Genomic DNA, 18378 nt, shown 5'->3' with positions numbered 1-18378 from the left:
CACACCCCCCCCCCCCAAACTAGTATACCTAGGCGAAAGCGTTTTAGAACAACCTTGTAAAGCCTCGTAATCCTGTTACCTAGCCACAAAATCCTTCGTACTGAACGACTCATTAGACACATGGAGGTGAGGAAGATGTGCCGCAGGTGGAGTACGTTAATAGGCTAACTTAGTTTCATTTCGAGGCCCAGACGTTCGGGAGAGTATTCCCCACAGCCTTGATCGAGAGGTCTCAAAGAACCGAGAGCTACCGTGCAAGGTCGCCATTTGCCCCCATAAAACCATTAAACATTCTCCCGAGCCAACAAATCAAAGCCCACGAATCATAGAGATGATCGGCGCAGCCATCAGGGGTTTATTATAGTTGTGATTGTTGGGGGCAGAGATACTTTAAATATTCACATTGCCCCCCTCTGCAGACCCTCTTATTCCTGCAGAAAAGTTCCTACCTACCTGTTATTCATTTCCGTTTCGACATAAATCCCAAACCCACTCATATAATAATCATGGGTGGTATACCTTACAAGTCCCTTGGCTGTGGCACATGCAAGAAGCGCAAGATTAGGGTTTGTCACTATCTATACTGTCAATGTTAAACGGTTGCTAACCGTTCTGCATTAGTGTGATCTTGGACTACCAGGATGCGCTCGATGTATTAAGAAAGGGACACCATGCCCGGGTTACGAGAAGGGCCGAAATTTTGTTCACCACACCGTCGTAACAAGGCGAGAGAACCAAGGAATGACAAAACGACCGATTGCCCAGCTTGTTGGACACCTGAAACCTCTCGCATTGCCAGAGACATTTAGCATGAGCGCTGAAGTGCGCACGGAACTATTTTCAGACTTCTTCAGCTCATACTTCCCGGTTGGACTAGGCCAGAATGACAAGAACGATAGCTTATATTATTTGATGACCCGGTTCCCTGCCATGGCAGGAGAGTCTGCGCTGCTTGATCGAGCAGTCATCGCACTTGCAGCAGCGTGGGTAGGAAAAATGAAGAACGATGAAGTGCTCAAACACCAAGGGACTGAGCTTTACAGTAATGCAATCCATTTATTGGCACGCAGGCTTAGTGATGGATCGCTCCCGACCGCTGACGTATTATTCGCGGTGGTCATATTTATGAATTATGAGGTGAGTCGAGTCTCCTGCCGCCGATAAAAAGATGCCATCTGACAGTTTCAATTAGATTGTACAACAGAGTGGCATAGTAAATTGCTTAACTCATATAAGGGGCGCTAAGGCCCTGCTGAAAAATTACCAACATGATGCCGACGACCAGTTGATCCAAGCAATTAATACCCAGCAAAAGTGGGGATCAGTAAGTTGTCCACTCCTCTGACAGTCTTGGTGATGCAACTAACCTCCTTTAGATGTACTTTCTTACCAAAATGCCCCAAAGAAAAGGATTAGATTGCCAGGATGAAACACACGCAGAAGGCGACGGCCCGCTCAGTGAACTATTCCGTCTAGTGGCAGAGACTTCTTTTCTACTAGATGAGTTAGATCGCATTTGTGAGCTTGGATACTCGGACATGACAACGGCTTGCGAAGGCCTTTTACAAAGTTGCAATGATTACGAAAATAGGCTTCAAATGAAATGGCTTGCAGAGGATGCCATCAATCTCGACGGAGAACCTGTTCCCTGTTCACCTATGGAACTTGATTGCTCCACTGACGTCTTACCATGGAGTCACTACCTCCAACCATACACATTTGAATCCATCGAAACTGCAACAACATACCTCCTCTTCTGGGTCGCTTCTGTCATCGTTCGTCGGGTTATCTACCGGGTCGAGAGTATTATGGGTTGGAACGCCGACTCAACACAACTTCTATTTTTCGCGAGCGAGATTTCGAGGACAGTAGCTTACTGCTTGCAACCACAAAATCGGATGTGCACTGGGAATGTACTCTGTTTTGGCATATCACAGGCCAATATGGGTTACGTGGACTGTGGACACGAACAAGGGTTCCTCTGGAGTCAACAAATGTATCAGGTTCTTCAAGAAAAGGGGTTCGATATTGCCTCCATGAGAAGTGGACTGGAGTGGACATGTTGGAAGGAGGCTGAGACCCAAAGGGATGGAATGCATCATGATGTAGCGAATTTGGCTTTTTGAATACCCAAGCTGTTACCAGCTGTTATGATACCAATAGAATCAGAATACGATACCCTAATCAAAAATCCACGGAGTTAGGTAGGTAATGCCGTAAATCATCCATAGTTAGATAAAGATTTTGGAACGCTGAGAATCAGCATAGGTAGTTTTTAAAAGTCTGGTATGTATTGGGGAACCGGCTAGTTGGGACCATAATGAATGCATTCCAAGTACATTGGGTTCTATGCAAGTACTCCTGAGCTGAGCCACCGATCAAAGCAAGATGGGCGCGACAAAAAGTAAGTTAACGCTAAAATATAAAAAACAACCGAGGTGCCCGTTCCAAAGGCTCAAATCAATGGCTCAACCGTCTTAATTTTTTCTTCTTTTCATTTTGTTTGGCTTCATGGTCGCATCAAGATGAGATGAATTTAGGTCATAGCATGTGTCCGGGTCCACTCTTTCGCTGTCTGGATAGCTGCAGGTTCGTCTTCCTTCCATCGCTCAGCAACATCGTTGGCAAGCGGATCGTCAGGGTTTGGCGCACCGAGGAGGGCCTGGATAGAGAGAAGGATGGTACGGATCTGCAGGGCGGGGGACCAGTTGTCTGGAGAATATTGATTAAAACCGTAGTATCCACTACTGTATTCGACGGAGACTTACTCTTCAAGACATCAAGACAGATACGGCCAAGACGGTCAATGTTGGGATGGTAGATTTTGGTCAGGAAGCGGATTTTGGGAGGAGTCATGGGGTAGTCGTCGGGAAGGAATAGCTCAAGACGGAAGATGCCACCTAAAGGAGCGACCAGTCAGTCAATAATGTTCGTTATAGAGTGATTATAAGCCGTAATATCTACCTTCATAGGGTGACTGGGCCGGGCCGTGGATCGAGACATCGAAGTATCGCAGGTTATCATCGTGAGGAACAGCGTTTATGCCAGGGACACTAGAAAGAGAGAAAAGCGAAACTTAGGAAATTATGCAGGACAACTGCTATTGTTATGCACAACACTCACGGCTCGGCCATCAACCGTTCGGTCTCTTTGATGATGCGTTTTGGCAAAGCCATGTTTGTAAGGCTTATCGCTTGGGTATTGGAGCAGCTAGGGCCAAAGAAACTGGAAAGACAAAGTAGATCCAAGCTAACTGATCAAAATACCCTGTAAATATCAAATTGAATACTTGAAGGCTTTGGAAGTGCAGAGTTCGAGTTAATTGCGCAGATGATAAACTAGAGGGGCACTTGCACCGCGGGGGTTTGCCGTGTTCCGTAGCCTGCGCCACAGACACGGCCAATTATTAATTACGCCACATGCAGTCATGCGCCACACCCGTTGCGATTCCCTTATCGGACAGCTCCCCTGCGCACGCGAGTGGACTCGTCGAGACCCAGGGAGCACGCTGGATATGCACGTCCGACATGCTTAAGCTCTTCATGAGCTCCAAAACTGTTGATACAATTTTGCTCTTGAATTCTGAGCGCCAATAACTGGTCTGAAGAGTTGGCTGAACGCCGCGATCGCCAACAAGATGTCGAGCTCCATGGAGGCGCGGCCGCTTATGTCGGCCTTGGAGAGCCCGACGTTTGAGGAGGACAGCTCAATCCGAGTAGAACAGCCGGTCGGGGCAATATCAATATCTCCTTGTGGGCGCGATGTGGTACTAGCGTCCAAGGAAGGTCTGCATGTCATTGATCTGGATTCCCCATATTCTCCGCCCCGCTATCTGCCTCATCATACATCATGGGAGGTTGCCGATGTTCAATGGTCACCCTTCGCCTCCCGTGACTATTGGGTGGTAAGCACATCTAACCAAAAAGCCCTGGTCTGGAATTTAGCCATGAAGACATGGCAGAACTCCATTGAGTTTGTGCTGCATGCACATTCCCGCGCTATTACCGATATCAATTTCTCTGCGTTTCATCCGGATCTTCTCGCTACCTGTGCAGTCGACAGCTTTGTACATTGTTGGGACTTACGATCTCCTTCTCGTCCAGCTATCTCGTTTTCGGATTGGTTCACTGGCGCGACCCAGGTGAAATGGAATCGACAAGATCCACACGTCATTGCCAGTTCGCATGACAGATTTCTTCGTATTTGGGACGATCGTATGGGCGCATATCCTATCAAGTCTATCGAGGCTCACGACACAAAAATTTATGGTGTGGATTGGAACAGAGTCCGCAGGGGCGCTTTGACGACATGTTCGCTTGATAAGACCATTAAGTTCTGGGACTATACGTCTGATAGTGATGCTCCAGAAAAGATGATTAAGACACCATTTCCGATATGGCGTGCCAGAAATACTCCATTTGGTTGGGGCGTAGCTGCCATGCCGCAACGGGGGAATGGTGATCTTCACCTTTATAGTCGACGCGCCGGAGATGGTAGCGATTCAAACGGGGATCTACCCTTGGTGCATAGCTTCCCCGGTCACAAAGGCCAAATCAAAGAATTTCTTTGGAGACCGCGTGGTGGTGTGGACGATGGGATCGACCACCGAGAATTTCAACTCGTCACATGGGGTACGGACCGAGAACTTCGCCTACATCGTGTCAATCCTGAGATTCTAGAGCGGGTTGGATACGAGAAAGGCAAATCCTTCATTTCTACTCGGAACGTAACTCGCCTGGGAGCAGTCTATCGCAGTTTCAGAGATGTCAATTCAGATTTAGATTTGGATTTGGACTTGGAAGAACTTGACTCGGCATCTTCATTCCAGAATCAAGCGAGCACGGATTACGCCGGGGGCCCTGGAATGAATGCCATTTCAGTTCCCCATGCTCATGGGTGGACAAAAGGTGCTCATGTTGATACTCGCATGGGGATGCAGCCACGTTCAAACCTGAGAGCAGATACAAACCCAATTGCATGGATGCGCGGTGTGAAGATATCAGGTTGGGATATCGAAACCCTGGGGGATGAGATTAGCCACGTTGGAGAGAAATTCACCAAAGTTTCATTTGACTCTGTGGACGTCCGTCAAAGGAAGATTTGCATTTCTTTGAATGGACCATGGAGTGCGAATGCCGACTCAATATTCTTGAAAGTGGACATCAAATTCCCCGTCAGCTATCCGAAGACTTCTATCCCCACATTTAATTGCCAGAGAACGACAGGCGTCACCGATGAATTGGCTAGTAGGATTTCCGCTGAACTGCGAACCATAGCGGAAACATACATGTCTCGGAAACGAGGTTGTCTGGAAGGTGCTGTGCGTTATCTTCTGGGCGAGAGCACTCTAGAAGAGAGCGTCGCATGGATTTTGGGCGAAACTGGCGAAAATGTCAAATCTCCTATCAATGGCGAATTGGAAGGTGAGTCTAGCGATGAAGACGAGGTCGGAATGACACAGAGCCAGGAGCTAGGAATGAGCTCTGAATTGCTTCGCCCCGTGAACGCGAATGTTATGGTGCCTGTCGCAAAAGCATGTGGCGCATTATGGGCAAATGACGGTCGTCTTATCTGCTTTTTCCCTCCCAAAAAAGACAAGTCAACGGCATTATTTGAAAATCTTGGTTTCAAAGAAATGAGCAGGTTGTCACGCACAGGTAAGGTTTTCGAAGGTTTCGGGCGCCTGCAGACCAGTTCTCCGGGCCCTCGTACGACCGGTACTGGCATGAGCACAGATGACGGTGCATCTGACTACTCCGATGATTCGTACACCGAGACTTCAAGCTCCTCGGGCTCTTCTGATATTCTGTCTGGGCTGCCGACAACTCGCTTCCAGCCACCACAAACCTGGCGCAGTGCCGGTAGCATGGGAATTTACCGACCTCGGTCTATGGATCATTCGCAGCGGTCTCTCGGTGGCGGAGTGACAGCTAAACCAGCCGAACCAGTCCAAAATGTGATTTCCATTCATGATCTGAGCGATATGTTGCCTGTCAAACGAGAGTTGGCTAGTAAGTACCGCATCTGCGGCAAGGGAACAGACGTGTGCGCGCACAATGCTGCAGTCGCCCTTGATGCTGGATGCTACGAGTTGGCCCAAATTTGGGGCCTCATTAAACTAATTTTACATGTCCGAAGAAGGCCTGGCTCTCCCAATGAATCCAAAATAGGGCCAAGGCGGGGGGGCCTAAAGAGGCAAATTTCTGATTACAGTTATAACTCGGAGAAGGATGGACTGTATAAGAATGTGGCAAACAGCGTCATTCGCTGGGGTGATCATCCTATGGGTAGCCACTGGTTGGTTCCAGCTCTTTTCGACCATTTTGAACGCATCGGCGACGTGCAAATGATTGCAATGCTCTCCTGTGTGTTATTTGAGGCGAGCCATGAAACTCATCCAGAAAAGGCAAAAGAGGAACAGACTGAACAACAGGCTTCCCCGGTGGAAATCTCATCCGCCGCGTCGACTTTACAAAACAAATCCCAAGCTGCCACCCCTGCTTCCTCAGTCCCAAGAGACCCTCAAGCCATTCCTCATACATCGGCGCGATCATCGAGCGAGCTTTGGCGAGTTGACTCTTCACCCCCTCATTCTACAGGAACCACGCCTCCGCATATTTCTCGACCACGGGGTATAGAAAATGACCGAAAGGCTCAAAGCCACAATGTATCTATAGCTGCCTCGCCTGACCAACAATCCAATCCACGGAGTGGGTCCGGGTTCGGCTCCGTTCTAGCCTCCTCATTGTCACGCTCATTCACGTTTGGGCCATCGTCGGCATCTCCGCCTGTCAATCAAGTCATCAAGAAGAAACAGAGCCCTAGGGACAGCCCGAGTGTCGCCACTATACCAGCAGTGAGTATATCCGTGGTCTTTCAAATCAGTACTTCGCCACTAACTCATTCCAACTACAGACTCAATCCGATACAGAGAGCGACCGTCCCCAGTCCGTGAAGCGTACAACACGATTCAAGGTCACATTCAAGAACCAGAATGCATTTAGCAGCGACGACACGAGCCCCGATTCTTCCCTTCTAGATCGAAGTAAAGAAGGGCTATGGAAATCCTATCGCGCTGCATATGCCGACATTTTATCTATGTGGGATCTTCCCATTCAACGAGCTGAAGTGATGAAGATTGGCACAGTGTCAGATCAGACTGAAAACTGGCGCACAAGCCAGTATTGGAAAAGCCATAGTTCCAAAATTTCTTCAATCACCGAATCACCTCCATCTGAAACTCCTCCTGATCTGGAAGGCCTTGATTTCCAGCGCCACTGCGCGAACTGTGGCCACCCTCTTCAGACCTCCATTTTCGCTTCAACGCCCGTGGCCCCTGATACTCCTTCCAAGCACAATAAGCAGTCGAGTTCCCGTCGATGCCCAAATTGTAACCCGCGCCAACCACTACCCACCAATCTCCCTTGCATTATTTGCGGTGAAGTCGTTGACGGAATGCTGGTTCCTTGTCTTAGCTGCGGCCATGTAAGCTGCTTCGACTGCCATCAACGATGGTTCCTTCCACTCAATACTCTCGCCAAGAAACATGATGCTATTCCTCCCCCATCATGCCCTTCGGGATGTGGCTGTAATTGTTCCGAACATATTGCAGCTGATATGCCTATGCCCATGCCGCCGATTGAGCCTGTTTCCCCTGAGCCCCAGGCAAGTCCTAGCGGACACTCTCGAGCAATTTCTCAAGATAAACGTCATCGTCGCCGCCAGTCTGAACCTGCAGCTAAGAATAAATCGGGTGCAAATACCCCGACTGGCAAAGTGGGGCCGGGCCATGAAGATGATCTAGACATGTGGCAAACTTCTTCGCCCTTTGCGTCTCTTGCGCGGGGAATGGGTGGTGGACTTAGCCAGGGTTTGCGTTCTAGAGATGATAGGAGGAAGAATCGCTCTGTGGCTATTAATACGCCTAAGCGTAGATAGTTTGGGTTTGATTCTTTGATGATGGTCTTACATTTTACATTTACATTTGTTTTCGTTGATTTTGATACCCCCGCTTTATGTACTTTTTATATACGTTTTATACAAACATTTATCGCATTGGGATATATTTTGATGATCGGTTTATCCATATTTCTTTTCTACTCTAAAATAAATAGCTCCAGCAGGGTGAGTTTGAACAGATTCTATGCATACAACCCCTGAGCCCCTCCAGATCCAATACATAGTCATCAATATCCACAACAAATCTCAACGCCTAAGAAATCCCCCACCCCCATCTCTCCGATTCTGTCGATCCCCCACTAGCCTTTCATGGACCCCTCATTCCCCGGATCAGATAAAGGAACTGATCGAGCGTTAGTGTCGCGGACAAACCTCTTGCGACGAGCCCCGCGCCAATGAAAGGAAAGGGGGCAAGCCTAAAATGGCGCGGTGATGTACAGGGGTCTCAAGCTGAGAGTTCAAAGTCCTACGTTTCATGCGAGTCTCTAGAAATACAAGTTGTAAATGCACAAAAGTAATTTGTCATAGTCATAGCTTCATTAGGATATTTCCTCTATGTGACACAAGCTAAAAAGAGCGGGGACTAAAAGCAAAACAACCACAGCAACTATCGATAACTTTTTCTTTCAAGCATCAACTCGATCTATTTGTTGTTTTCTCGTTACCCCGAAAAATATGCGCCGCGCCGGTCTATTTCTAGTGAATCCTTTTTTGATTCAAGCTTACAGCTGGTTGTAAACGTGCTCGGCGGAGGTGACCTTGAGAACGTTCTTCTCGGACTCCTTAGCGGCGTAGGTGACCTTGCCGTGGTCAATGACGAGAGCGTAACGGTAGGTACGGCCCTCGGCGTCGGCCCAGCCAATGGACTTGGAGAACTTGGCCTCGGGGTCGGAAAGGAAGAGCTGTACAGAGAGCGCGTTAGATATGTTTCTTCTGTGGTTGTATTTGATTTGATGTGGAGTGGAGTGGAGTTGAATTGGGATTGGGATTGGGATTGAAGGGAAACTTTTCACATACAATGTCATTGCTGGTAACACCGTTGGCCTTGCCCCAGGCGCTCATGACGTAGGCATCGTTGTAGGCCAGAACAGCGACCTGGTCGACACCCTTGGCGTGGATCTCGGGGAGCTTAGCAACGTACTCGGGAACGTGGTTGGCGGAGCAGACGGGGGTGAATGCACCTGTTTGGAATGGCGGTCAGTAGAGAACGTGGTGAGAACCTTGCGCGCAAGTGGGGAATGGATGGAAAGGAAAGAAAAGAAAAGAAGGTAAGGGAAGTGCATCGAATGTCCGTAAATGGATACGTGAACGGGGAAGAAAAGAAAAGAAAAGGAGCGGTGACGAACCGGGCAGAGCGAAGAGGATGACCTTCTTGTTGGCGAACTCCTTGGAGGCGTTGTAGTTGATGGGGATACCGCAGGCGTTGAACTCAGCAGATTCCTCGGACCAGGGGATGTAACTATAGGAATTGAGTTAGATTGTCATGGAATTTGAATTTGCGGTAGTGGTCAATCGGCGATTGAGGGATTCGGAGATAGGTGGGGGATAGGGAAAAAAAGATTCAGAACGGAAGGAAAAGAAAACATACGAGAACTTAACATCCTCGGGGAAGCTGTCGCCGGCGTTGAGAGACATGGTGAATTGTAAGGTGTTAGAAACGAGAAAATTAATAGAGTATGGAATTGATGGAACGGAGAGAGAAGAAGAGAAGAAGTTTATATTAAAATGAAGTAAAGGAAGTCTATCAAGGGGTAGTGGCGATTTTAATATTCCGGCTCCGACGCTTCTACGCTTACACATATCGGCCCATCGGGATTCACTGATATGACGATTGGTGGGACAATCCCAGCTTTTCATGAGGTGATCCGATGCAGAAAGATACCGAACCGCATGGATTATCAAGAAAGACCAAGCGAGAACCAGTCCGAGACTGCCCCGCTTACTTATCTGCTTGAACTTTCCCGGCTGCTACCCGAACGTCCTATCAGCGGTCATTGTGGCCTGGATGAGGGGCAGATATTAATGCCTTGGTGCCTCTGTGCCTGAGATAAAAGGATAAGGGAGTGGACACGTATGAAATCATTGTCATGTGATAGGCCACATGGGCATTGTACCTTCCCGGTTAGGTTAGCCTAGTTTATGATTTGATGCCTTAGGCAGAGACTGATAAATTCAGGCATCAACTACTGTGGCGGGAGTTGATTCCCGAGATCGGATGGGAGGGAGGGCCTCGGCGTCTGAAGTTCTAGACAATGGGAAGTGACCTTAGATTGATAAGAAAGCTTAAAAATCTGTCCAAGTTGTACCATATAACATTTCTGTTACGTGATCGCAAGTTAGTTGTGTATAGGGCTCAAAAGTCCCATGGAAGCCTTTCCGGTCCATCTTACTGTTGTTTCCCCGCAACTGTGAAATGGCCCGACAGACCCATCCAAACAGTAAACAGTAATATTCACGGTCGGGACTCGTGATTCAGATGTCAATCATGATAATGTGATGTATCGTACAGCCATATCGAAATCGAAATCGAATATTGAACATTCATAGTCGCTGTAGCAGGGAACGAACACTGTACTCGGTTTTTCATTAACAACGATGACTCGACCTTGAGATATAAAAGAATTGGGAAAATATGATCGACTATTAGCGCAGGGGCAGAAACTCTACCTTTACTTTATTTGCGCCTTGGTCAGAGAAGTGAGAAGAAAGATAACCCAAGTCGTCGAGACGATCCTCAGCTATGTAGATCGTACCGTGACGTTCCCTTCCTATTCGGGAGATTCCTTTCGAGCAGTGGATACACTTTTTTCTTGAGAAGTGACGATCATGGAACTTCCAAACCAAATAGGACATCATATTGGTGAAAGTCTTTGGATTTCGCAGGGCTTGATGGCCTTATATCCCTCTTGGCATCATGGTAGATCCTGGAATGAAAAGTTTTCGAATATCCTTCTAAAAGGGGTAAATTCTTTCAGTAATAGTATATCCCAAGGGTGTGTAAAGGTGCCTTGATCTAGAACCTGGAAAGATATTATTCCTCTAGAATATCTCACTTCGTTCATCAACAAGTCACCTAGTAGTCACTGCTTGAGGTCCATCACCACTCGATCTTGAACTTCACCTTGCCTTATCACCCCGAAGTCAAGCTAAGGTTGCCCATCAACCTACCCAACATGAAACTCTTCACCACTTTCTCCCTCAACCTCGCGGTAATGGCATCCTACGTCTTAGCCGAAGGGATCGAATGTGCCTCCTGTTTCCATGGTGTCAGCTCCGACTGCAGAGGCGCATTCAACAAGATGCCTACCACGGGAAGTCTATCCGGAAACGTCAACACCTTCTGGAGCTCTGGCTCGCGCCATGTCTACTGGATGCCTAGAGGCGAATCGGCTGATGCCGCTGGCGTTCATGGATTTGCTCAATCCCTCATCAAAAAATGTTGCCAGAATGATGCAGGATGCGCTGGTGTTATCTCTGAGACCTGACATCGCCTGTTATGCACAACGGCTGTGCTTGAGTTTCGAATCAAGAGAATATGCCCTGTGCTTGCTCTAATACCGGTAGTTTGGGCTGTTAAAAAAAGGCATATCCCAGGTTTGTGGGTTTGTAGTATCTCAGCTTGAGCATGATCATGTTTCTGTTCCAGCACAGGGAATCAGCTTGGGTACACCTGGGCTTATGCTGTTACGGCGAAGCTGTTGGAGCTGTTGGAGCTGGTTAGTTTGGTATGTAGGAGATTCGGATAGTCGAATATCTAGAGACGTTTAGCGTTTCTCACACCGGGCGTTCCATGTAATTAACGTAACTTGCAAGCACTATACACCAGCTTTTTTTTGGGGGGGATAAATCCTTCCTTAACTGTATAATCTCTAGTTGTCCAAAATCTAGTGTCGCAGCTAATAGGTGTGAACTACGCGGGTACCACAATAGTAGGTTGGAAAGGAACCTCCAGATGTCCGATTACATGGGCACGTCAGCCAAATATTTGATATTTCAGCACCCAAGCACTGATACTCTGGACTCGAACTTCCTGCCCTACCTCCTCTAGGCACTGCTTCACAGACAGGATCGGATGGTGATGAGAAATCCCATGAACCCGGGAACTGCCCAGACACCAGGTCCATATACAGCAACGGAAGCGCCTCCAATCGTGGACATGGCACGGATGATACTCTGGCCGTGACTCGGATATTGGAACAGTATGGAATCCCTTGCTTTCTGGTCGGTACAGCGGCCCTCGTTTTCAACGGCACTGACAGAGTTCGTATGGTAAGTAGCCTGGATGCTCTATCTCCTTCGGCTCTTGTATGTAGAGCTTAAAGTGATCCGTCTCGTGTCGCAGGACAGGGAAATTTGCGTGCCAACTGAGCTCGTGAGCCAGGCAGCAGAGATACTGCAATCAGAACCATACGCAGCGCAATATCGCCTGATCAAACCGTGGCCTCATTACTATTCCTTATCTCTGTATCACATGTACCACCGGTTGAAAAGCAGAGAGATTGATCATTACTTCTTCCTTGTTCCTTCAATCGACATGTATATTGATTATGTCCCTTCCAATTTCACACGTAGTTTCAGAGGGCTACCGTATCCTAAGCTGGATGTCTCTATTAAAAGCTGTTTGGACACTTGCTACATGGTCCAGCTTTGTGATGTGATCGACGATACCAATGTGTCGGAGGAATGGGAAGAGAAGGGCTTGAACATAAAGGGGACTAACGATGTAGAATGGGCCAGAGAAAAGAATAAGAGGGGAGAGGAGTTTGGCGGAATGACAACTTATGCTATGTTTGCTTGGGGAGGACGGAGAGACAAGCGGGAGATGTGGCGGTTGTTGGTGCGCACTAAGGAGGACCGGTTGGATTGGACAAAACTCAAGGATATATTTATAACTCAATATTGTATTATAGGTGATCCGGATTCCTGGATGGAGTTATCTGACATGTCTTAATGGTATTTAGGTAGCGGGGTTGAGGGGCTTTTGTGGAATACTATCTCGGGAGTGCATAGCGAATTACTTCTTATGTAAATTGCTCACTTGAACGCCCCTCTTTGAAAGCCTGGAAATTTTTAAAGATATAGAGTTTTATAATGCCGTCTTCTCAAACTGCCCGACAAAAATGCATGACTAAGTCAAGCTTAACCTCCGCCAATCTAAAATGACAGAGTCGCTCCGATGCTTATCATGAATCGACTAAAGTATCGGGTCACCCACCCGATAGTACAGCATCACACGACAACTTCGCTGCACCCTTTTTAGGATTTTCTAGCCCATAGCACTCAGGCCCATGTGGGGTGCTGTCAAAATTCTAAAATGCACCGTCGACGTAAAATGTCGGATCGGGTCCCGATGCCGACTTTCACACATTCCATTCCCGCGATAACAAACTGCGGAGGCAGACCCCACGGAATTGTATACAAACAACCTCGAAAGTGAACAGAATGAATCTTGAGAAAGATGCAAATAGCATTATGCAGAGCAGATATAGCGAGAAGTTATGGGATAAATCGCTATACCGTCAGCTATGTGGTGATATTGGTGCCGCGACAGCTTCTGCGGCTTTAGTCAGTCCAGCAGTGACTATTATTGATAGGTGAGATGCTGAAACATTTACATGAAGAAATGAGACTAGACGTGCTAATAGAATTACAGAGCTTTTGTCGAAAAGTCATTATTAAATTGCTCGATACTTCGCGGCCTCAAAAAACATACGATTGCTGCGCTGAAAACTCCCCACCGATTCATTTTCTCCGTACCCTTTGGTCTTATCTGGACACTCTATGCAGCGACATACACCGTTGCCAATGGATCAGATACTATTTGCAAAAAAATTGAAGCCCCCGCAGCAGGTATAATCACCTTCGTCACGACAACACTAGTGAACGTCCCACTCGGTGTCTGGAAAGATATGAAATTCGCCCAAGCATACGGCATAAGAAATGATCATGATACCCTGACCAAAATCACAGAACCTATTCAAACAGGACTCGCGAAGAAAGTAATCAATCCAAAACCAAATGGTGCTGCAGCAAGAGCTGCAACTGCTATGTTTCTTCTTCGTGATTCTGTTACTATTTTCGGATGCTTTACTCTTGCGCCACGAATGACGGAAATAATTCCTGATGATCTTGTGACGGGACAACCGGAGGCAAAATTGGTTATTGCACAGTTGACTGTTCCTGTTTTGACTCAGGTGGTTGCTACGCCGATGCATCTTTTGGCGTTGGATTTGTATATGAGGCAGGATGTTAAGTTTGCGGATAGACTCGTGCAGAGTCAGAGGTATTTACCTTCTTCGACGGTTATGAGGTGTTTTCGGATTATACCTGCGTTTGGATTTGGGTGTTTGGCCAATATGGAATTAAGATCGTTTTTTCATAGAAAATTGAATGTGTGAATCATTTTAATGAGTTCATGGAATGATGTTATGTCTTTTATTTTCTAGACGTAAAGTGTAGAAGCGCATTATTCTATTCTGTAGTCATATTTAGGTTCATCGAATGTATCTGTTTCTTATTTATCTTAACGTCTTGTGTCGTTGACGTGGGTCTCTGTTTCCATCAAACGGGCCAGAGTCACTGCCTCCCGCAGAGCACGGCCAACATGACCTCTAACACCTGCTTCCTCAAGAACCATCACACCACCAATCGTACATCCTTCAGGTGAAGTACCCTGATCTCTCAGAATGGAGGGATGGATCCCACTTTGAAGCATGGTAGCTGTTCCCTGCATCGACTGGAATATCATGGTATGTGCCAAGTCCCGAGGAACCCCGACCGCCACCGCCGCATCAATCATAGCATCACAAATGATAGCGAAGAAAGCTGGGGTAGATCCTCCAACTGCAGTGGTGGCATTCATGAGTTTCGGATCAATATGAACTGCGCGTCCAATACGCTCAAAAATTGCCGTCGTCATCTGAAGATAGCGCTCTGGTGGAGAGGGCTCGGAGACCTCAATCGCAGTCAAGGACTGCGAAACCTGAGCAGCTATATTTGGAAGAGTGCGCACTACCCATGCGCGACCGAATTTGTTTTCTTCAGTCGTTTGGCTTCCGTAGATTGTCTCTTCGAGCTTTTGTCGCGTCCATCCAGCTGCGATGCTGATCAGAAGCTTGTCTCCCAGTGCTTCTTGTAATCCGTTTTGTGTTAACACCTTTTCGATGTCTGCAGGATCTACTCCGAGAATAGTCACGTCGGCTTCGTGAACGGCCTTAACATTGTCACCGCGGTTGATTGTCAATCGGTCTTGATGTGTTGAAAATCGACCGGCTAGTTTTTCTTCGGATTGTTGACTGCGCACACAGGCGATAAATTTGGTGAAGAGGGCTTCATCTTGCGGGGCATTCAGCAAGCTGTCGAGGATCGCGCCTCCCAAGTTCCCTGGAATTATAAATTATAAGCTATGGGCCTTGTTGTCTTGTTGGTACAGCAGCAGCAGACTTACCGCATCCTAGCAAGCACAGAGTTTTGATCTGCTTGTCTGCCATCTTTGCTGTTGTGATCGATAAAACAGCTGAATATAATTGAGTCAATTGTTTGTTCCGCTGATAAAACAAATCTAAACCCCCACTACCAATGAAATATGAGTGTTCTGCGCCGGCAACCCCTCCGATCGAGGCGGGGCAGTCGAGCTCTGTCTTCCCCGCACGACCTCCACTCGGCACCGCTGCCGGTGATAACCCGGTGACACTGTCGCGATCAATGCCGGGATTAGGAAAGCTAACACGGCGCATATATTATTGGAAGAATAGTATCACTACAAAGTGAAATTAGGAGAAAGAAAAAATTAAACTACATTTTCATGGTATACCAGCATGGGCGTTTCTAAGTCGGATTCCATCATTATTGTAGGTGGAGGTGCCTTTGGGCTTTCGACAGCTCTCCACCTCTCTCAAAAAGGACATACAGATATCTCGGTCTTCGATAAAGATGACAGTATTCCTCCTCGCTTTTCAGCGGCCAATGACTTGAACAAGATTGCAAGGGCGGAATATGAGGATCCATTCTACACAGATTTGACCATTGTAAGTTCGTACAAAGAGATAAGAATGCAAGGGGTGGAAACGCTAATGAATGTAATTTTTTTTCCATTTAGAAAGCGCTCGAGGCTTGGAAAACACCATTATACGCGCCTCATTTCCACCAGACCGGTTTCTTCCATTGTGTTTCTGAGGAAGCGCCCCAGAAAGCCATCGAAACACTATACAGGTTTCAGGCCTCAGCTGAAAAGAATGCTTTGATTAAGCCACACGTCTCACCTATTAAGAACCGCCAAGATGCCCGTGATGGTTGCTGGCAGCTTGATGGCGAGCTACCAGGATGGCATGGATACTTGAACAAATTCGATGGATACGTCCACTCCGGCAATGCCCTGGCAGCAGTCTATCGAGCAGCTCAAGCCGCTGGTGTACGATTCTTCCTGGGAGAACAAGGTGCCGTGGATGAAGTCGTGTATGTGAGCACATTACCTGGACGCAAGGCCTCAGGTATTCGTACTAAGAACGGACGCTTTCATCCTTCGTCCCTCGTCATTGTTGCAGCCGGAGCTGGCGTCAACAGATTAGTTCCTGAGCTTGGAACAAGTGTCGTTGCTAAGTCCTGGTCTGTCGCTCACGTACATCTAACAGATGACGAGGTCTCTGCTCTTCGCGGAATCCCCGTTATCTACGCCCGTGATCTTGGTTTCTTCTTTGAGCCCGATCCCAAGACAAACCTGCTTAAGCTCTGTCCTATGGGTGGTGGGTACATCAACACTGATCCCAAGAATGGAGTCTCATATGCGCCTGAGGTCTTGAGCGATAGTGCTTTTCTTCCGGAAGAAGATGAGGCGCAGTTGAGGAAATTGTTGGCTCAGACTTTGCCTTCTCTTTCTGATCGACCTTTTGTAAGGAAATCTCTTTGTTGGTTTGCTGATACCAATGACTCGGATTTCATCGTTGATTATATTCCTAATACTTCGGATTCTATTATTGTGTTGTCTGGTGACTCGGGACATGCGTTTAAGATGTTTCCCGTTTTGGGCTCGTTTGCTACTGCTCTTCTTGAGGCGAATGATAATAAGCAGCCTGTTGCTCGTTGGAGATGGAAGGAGCCGAAGGAAGCTGGGAAGGCTGATTGGGGTGGTGATGTTAGCTGGCGTCTGGGTCAGTCTAAGGAGTTTGTTTCTATTCTTCCTCCTAGAGCTGCCAAGCTGTAAATAGTAGTAGGGACCAGCACTAGATTTCATTCAAATCAGAATATACAGTTATCTTCATATATGAAAATATTTCTCTCAGTATAGTACTTTGTGCCCCTCTGATTGAACGGTCATATCATTGAGGACAATACATGGAAAATACCCGAGTACTCTTAAAGATTATCAATGAGATATAGTATAGGTTTCTTGATCCATTGCTTAATTTACAAGGGTGACGGTTTCATCGTAAGATTAACTGAGGGGAATGATGATAAAAAGTTCCATTATGATCCTCTTTGTTGTCTTTTAAATTGATATTTTGAAATCTCTAGTATATTATTGGAAAGAAAGACTTCAAATGCCGTATGTCTAACTTGGATCTTGTTTCGGATTCTCTTTGTGACGAACTAATTATATTATGGGCTTGAAAGAGGGAGAAAAAACTCTTTGTCAATGAAATAGATGTCAATAAATAAACTGTACATGCCAATCGCAAGTATAAGTAATACTCGATATTCTCTCAATTCCCATAGAATGCCATCACAATGTCCTTTATCTCCCTTTCTTAACATCCACTTACGATATAGCCTCTAACTTCTTCAAGTCCGTTGACTAGAACCCCATCGCTACATTTCTATCGCTGTCAACATAACCGCATACTAACCTCCAGATTCAACAATTCAAATGTGTCAACTCAATGTACTCGATCACAACAAGGAGCATGGTGGCTGTGGCCATTTATGGATAAAAAGCGTTGATCATTGCCGTGAGCGAACTAACAAATGCTCGCTAATTATACAAGACTCTCCGGTGCGGAAGGCAATAATACCTTGTACTCCTTTATTTCGGAGAATTCGGAAGTGGTTCAAGGTAGGGAATAACTATGTCGTGGGTTTGTGTCCTTCGTGTGTTAAGGGAATTACGGAACCTCTCGACTAGCATTTGAGGGGCCCATCAAGGTAAATATCCCTTTGATCTATCTGATAATGAGTAAATTCAAGGGAAAAGTAAGTTCTCAAAAGACATCAATTGATCCATCATTTAACTTCGAGACTGCATTGAGCATAGTTTCATGATATTGGATAAACATGCAAAATCAAACCCCCAAGACCCCATCCCCATCAAAGTCACTTCATAATTCATGACATTTTGCAATAAGAAAATTGATATACATGAAATCTAAGTGATCACCATCGCTCGCAAATGCAAAATACTAATCCCCATAATCCGTGACTAATTCA

General features: G+C 46.8%; 9 protein-coding genes across 9 annotated transcripts; 6 read left to right on the top strand and 3 right to left on the bottom strand.

Moving 5' to 3' along the window:
- Positions 1 to 506: 506 nt before the first annotated feature.
- On the top strand, positions 507 to 2126 carry N7478_010866 (Zn(II)2Cys6 transcription factor domain-containing protein; the record flags this gene model as incomplete). The annotated part of the gene is made up of 4 exons (XM_056927080.1): positions 507 to 566; positions 622 to 1137; positions 1193 to 1324; positions 1377 to 2126. 4 exons carry the CDS (start codon positions 507 to 509, stop codon positions 2124 to 2126), a joined length of 1458 nt encoding a protein of 485 aa, XP_056774128.1.
- Positions 2127 to 2536: 410 nt separating this feature from the next.
- On the bottom strand, positions 2537 to 3176 carry N7478_010865 (E2 ubiquitin-conjugating protein UBC13; the record flags this gene model as incomplete). The annotated part of the gene is made up of 4 exons (XM_056927079.1): positions 2537 to 2712; positions 2769 to 2900; positions 2965 to 3053; positions 3124 to 3176. The coding sequence occupies 4 exons, from the start codon at positions 3174 to 3176 to the stop codon at positions 2537 to 2539; spliced, it is 450 nt and encodes a 149-aa protein (XP_056774127.1).
- A 461-nt stretch (positions 3177 to 3637) lies between these two features.
- On the top strand, positions 3638 to 7938 carry N7478_010864 (Mtc5p; the record flags this gene model as incomplete). Its single annotated transcript, XM_056927078.1, has 2 exons — positions 3638 to 6856; positions 6916 to 7938. The coding sequence occupies 2 exons, from the start codon at positions 3638 to 3640 to the stop codon at positions 7936 to 7938; spliced, it is 4242 nt and encodes a 1413-aa protein (XP_056774126.1).
- A 743-nt stretch (positions 7939 to 8681) lies between these two features.
- Positions 8682 to 9594, bottom strand: N7478_010863 (peroxiredoxin family protein; the record flags this gene model as incomplete). The annotated part of the gene is made up of 4 exons (XM_056927077.1): positions 8682 to 8861; positions 8977 to 9140; positions 9306 to 9418; positions 9548 to 9594. 4 exons carry the CDS (start codon positions 9592 to 9594, stop codon positions 8682 to 8684), a joined length of 504 nt encoding a protein of 167 aa, XP_056774125.1.
- A 1538-nt stretch (positions 9595 to 11132) lies between these two features.
- N7478_010862 (uncharacterized protein) lies at positions 11133 to 11444 on the top strand (the record flags this gene model as incomplete). Its single annotated transcript, XM_056927076.1, has 1 exon — positions 11133 to 11444. One exon carries the CDS (start codon positions 11133 to 11135, stop codon positions 11442 to 11444), a length of 312 nt encoding a protein of 103 aa, XP_056774124.1.
- Positions 11445 to 11590: 146 nt separating this feature from the next.
- Positions 11591 to 12910, top strand: N7478_010861 (uncharacterized protein; the record flags this gene model as incomplete). Its single annotated transcript, XM_056927075.1, has 3 exons — positions 11591 to 11675; positions 12008 to 12228; positions 12275 to 12910. 3 exons carry the CDS (start codon positions 11591 to 11593, stop codon positions 12908 to 12910), a joined length of 942 nt encoding a protein of 313 aa, XP_056774123.1.
- Positions 12911 to 13401: 491 nt separating this feature from the next.
- On the top strand, positions 13402 to 14357 carry N7478_010860 (uncharacterized protein; the record flags this gene model as incomplete). The annotated part of the gene is made up of 2 exons (XM_056927074.1): positions 13402 to 13553; positions 13613 to 14357. The coding sequence occupies 2 exons, from the start codon at positions 13402 to 13404 to the stop codon at positions 14355 to 14357; spliced, it is 897 nt and encodes a 298-aa protein (XP_056774122.1).
- A 125-nt stretch (positions 14358 to 14482) lies between these two features.
- On the bottom strand, positions 14483 to 15449 carry N7478_010859 (pyrroline-5-carboxylate reductase family protein; the record flags this gene model as incomplete). The annotated part of the gene is made up of 2 exons (XM_056927073.1): positions 14483 to 15342; positions 15407 to 15449. The coding sequence occupies 2 exons, from the start codon at positions 15447 to 15449 to the stop codon at positions 14483 to 14485; spliced, it is 903 nt and encodes a 300-aa protein (XP_056774121.1).
- A 327-nt stretch (positions 15450 to 15776) lies between these two features.
- Positions 15777 to 17158, top strand: N7478_010858 (NAD(P)/FAD-dependent oxidoreductase; the record flags this gene model as incomplete). The annotated part of the gene is made up of 2 exons (XM_056927072.1): positions 15777 to 15986; positions 16058 to 17158. The coding sequence occupies 2 exons, from the start codon at positions 15777 to 15779 to the stop codon at positions 17156 to 17158; spliced, it is 1311 nt and encodes a 436-aa protein (XP_056774120.1).
- Positions 17159 to 18378: the final 1220 nt, after the last annotated feature.

This window comes from Penicillium angulare, assembly GCF_028827245.1.
Source record: "Penicillium angulare strain IBT 27051 chromosome Unknown utg000008l_segment0_segment0, whole genome shotgun sequence".
Classification (NCBI taxonomy): Eukaryota; Fungi; Ascomycota; class Eurotiomycetes; order Eurotiales; family Aspergillaceae; genus Penicillium; species Penicillium angulare.
Note: the sequence above shows the minus strand (reverse complement) of the source record. Positions and strands in the feature narration are given on the sequence as shown.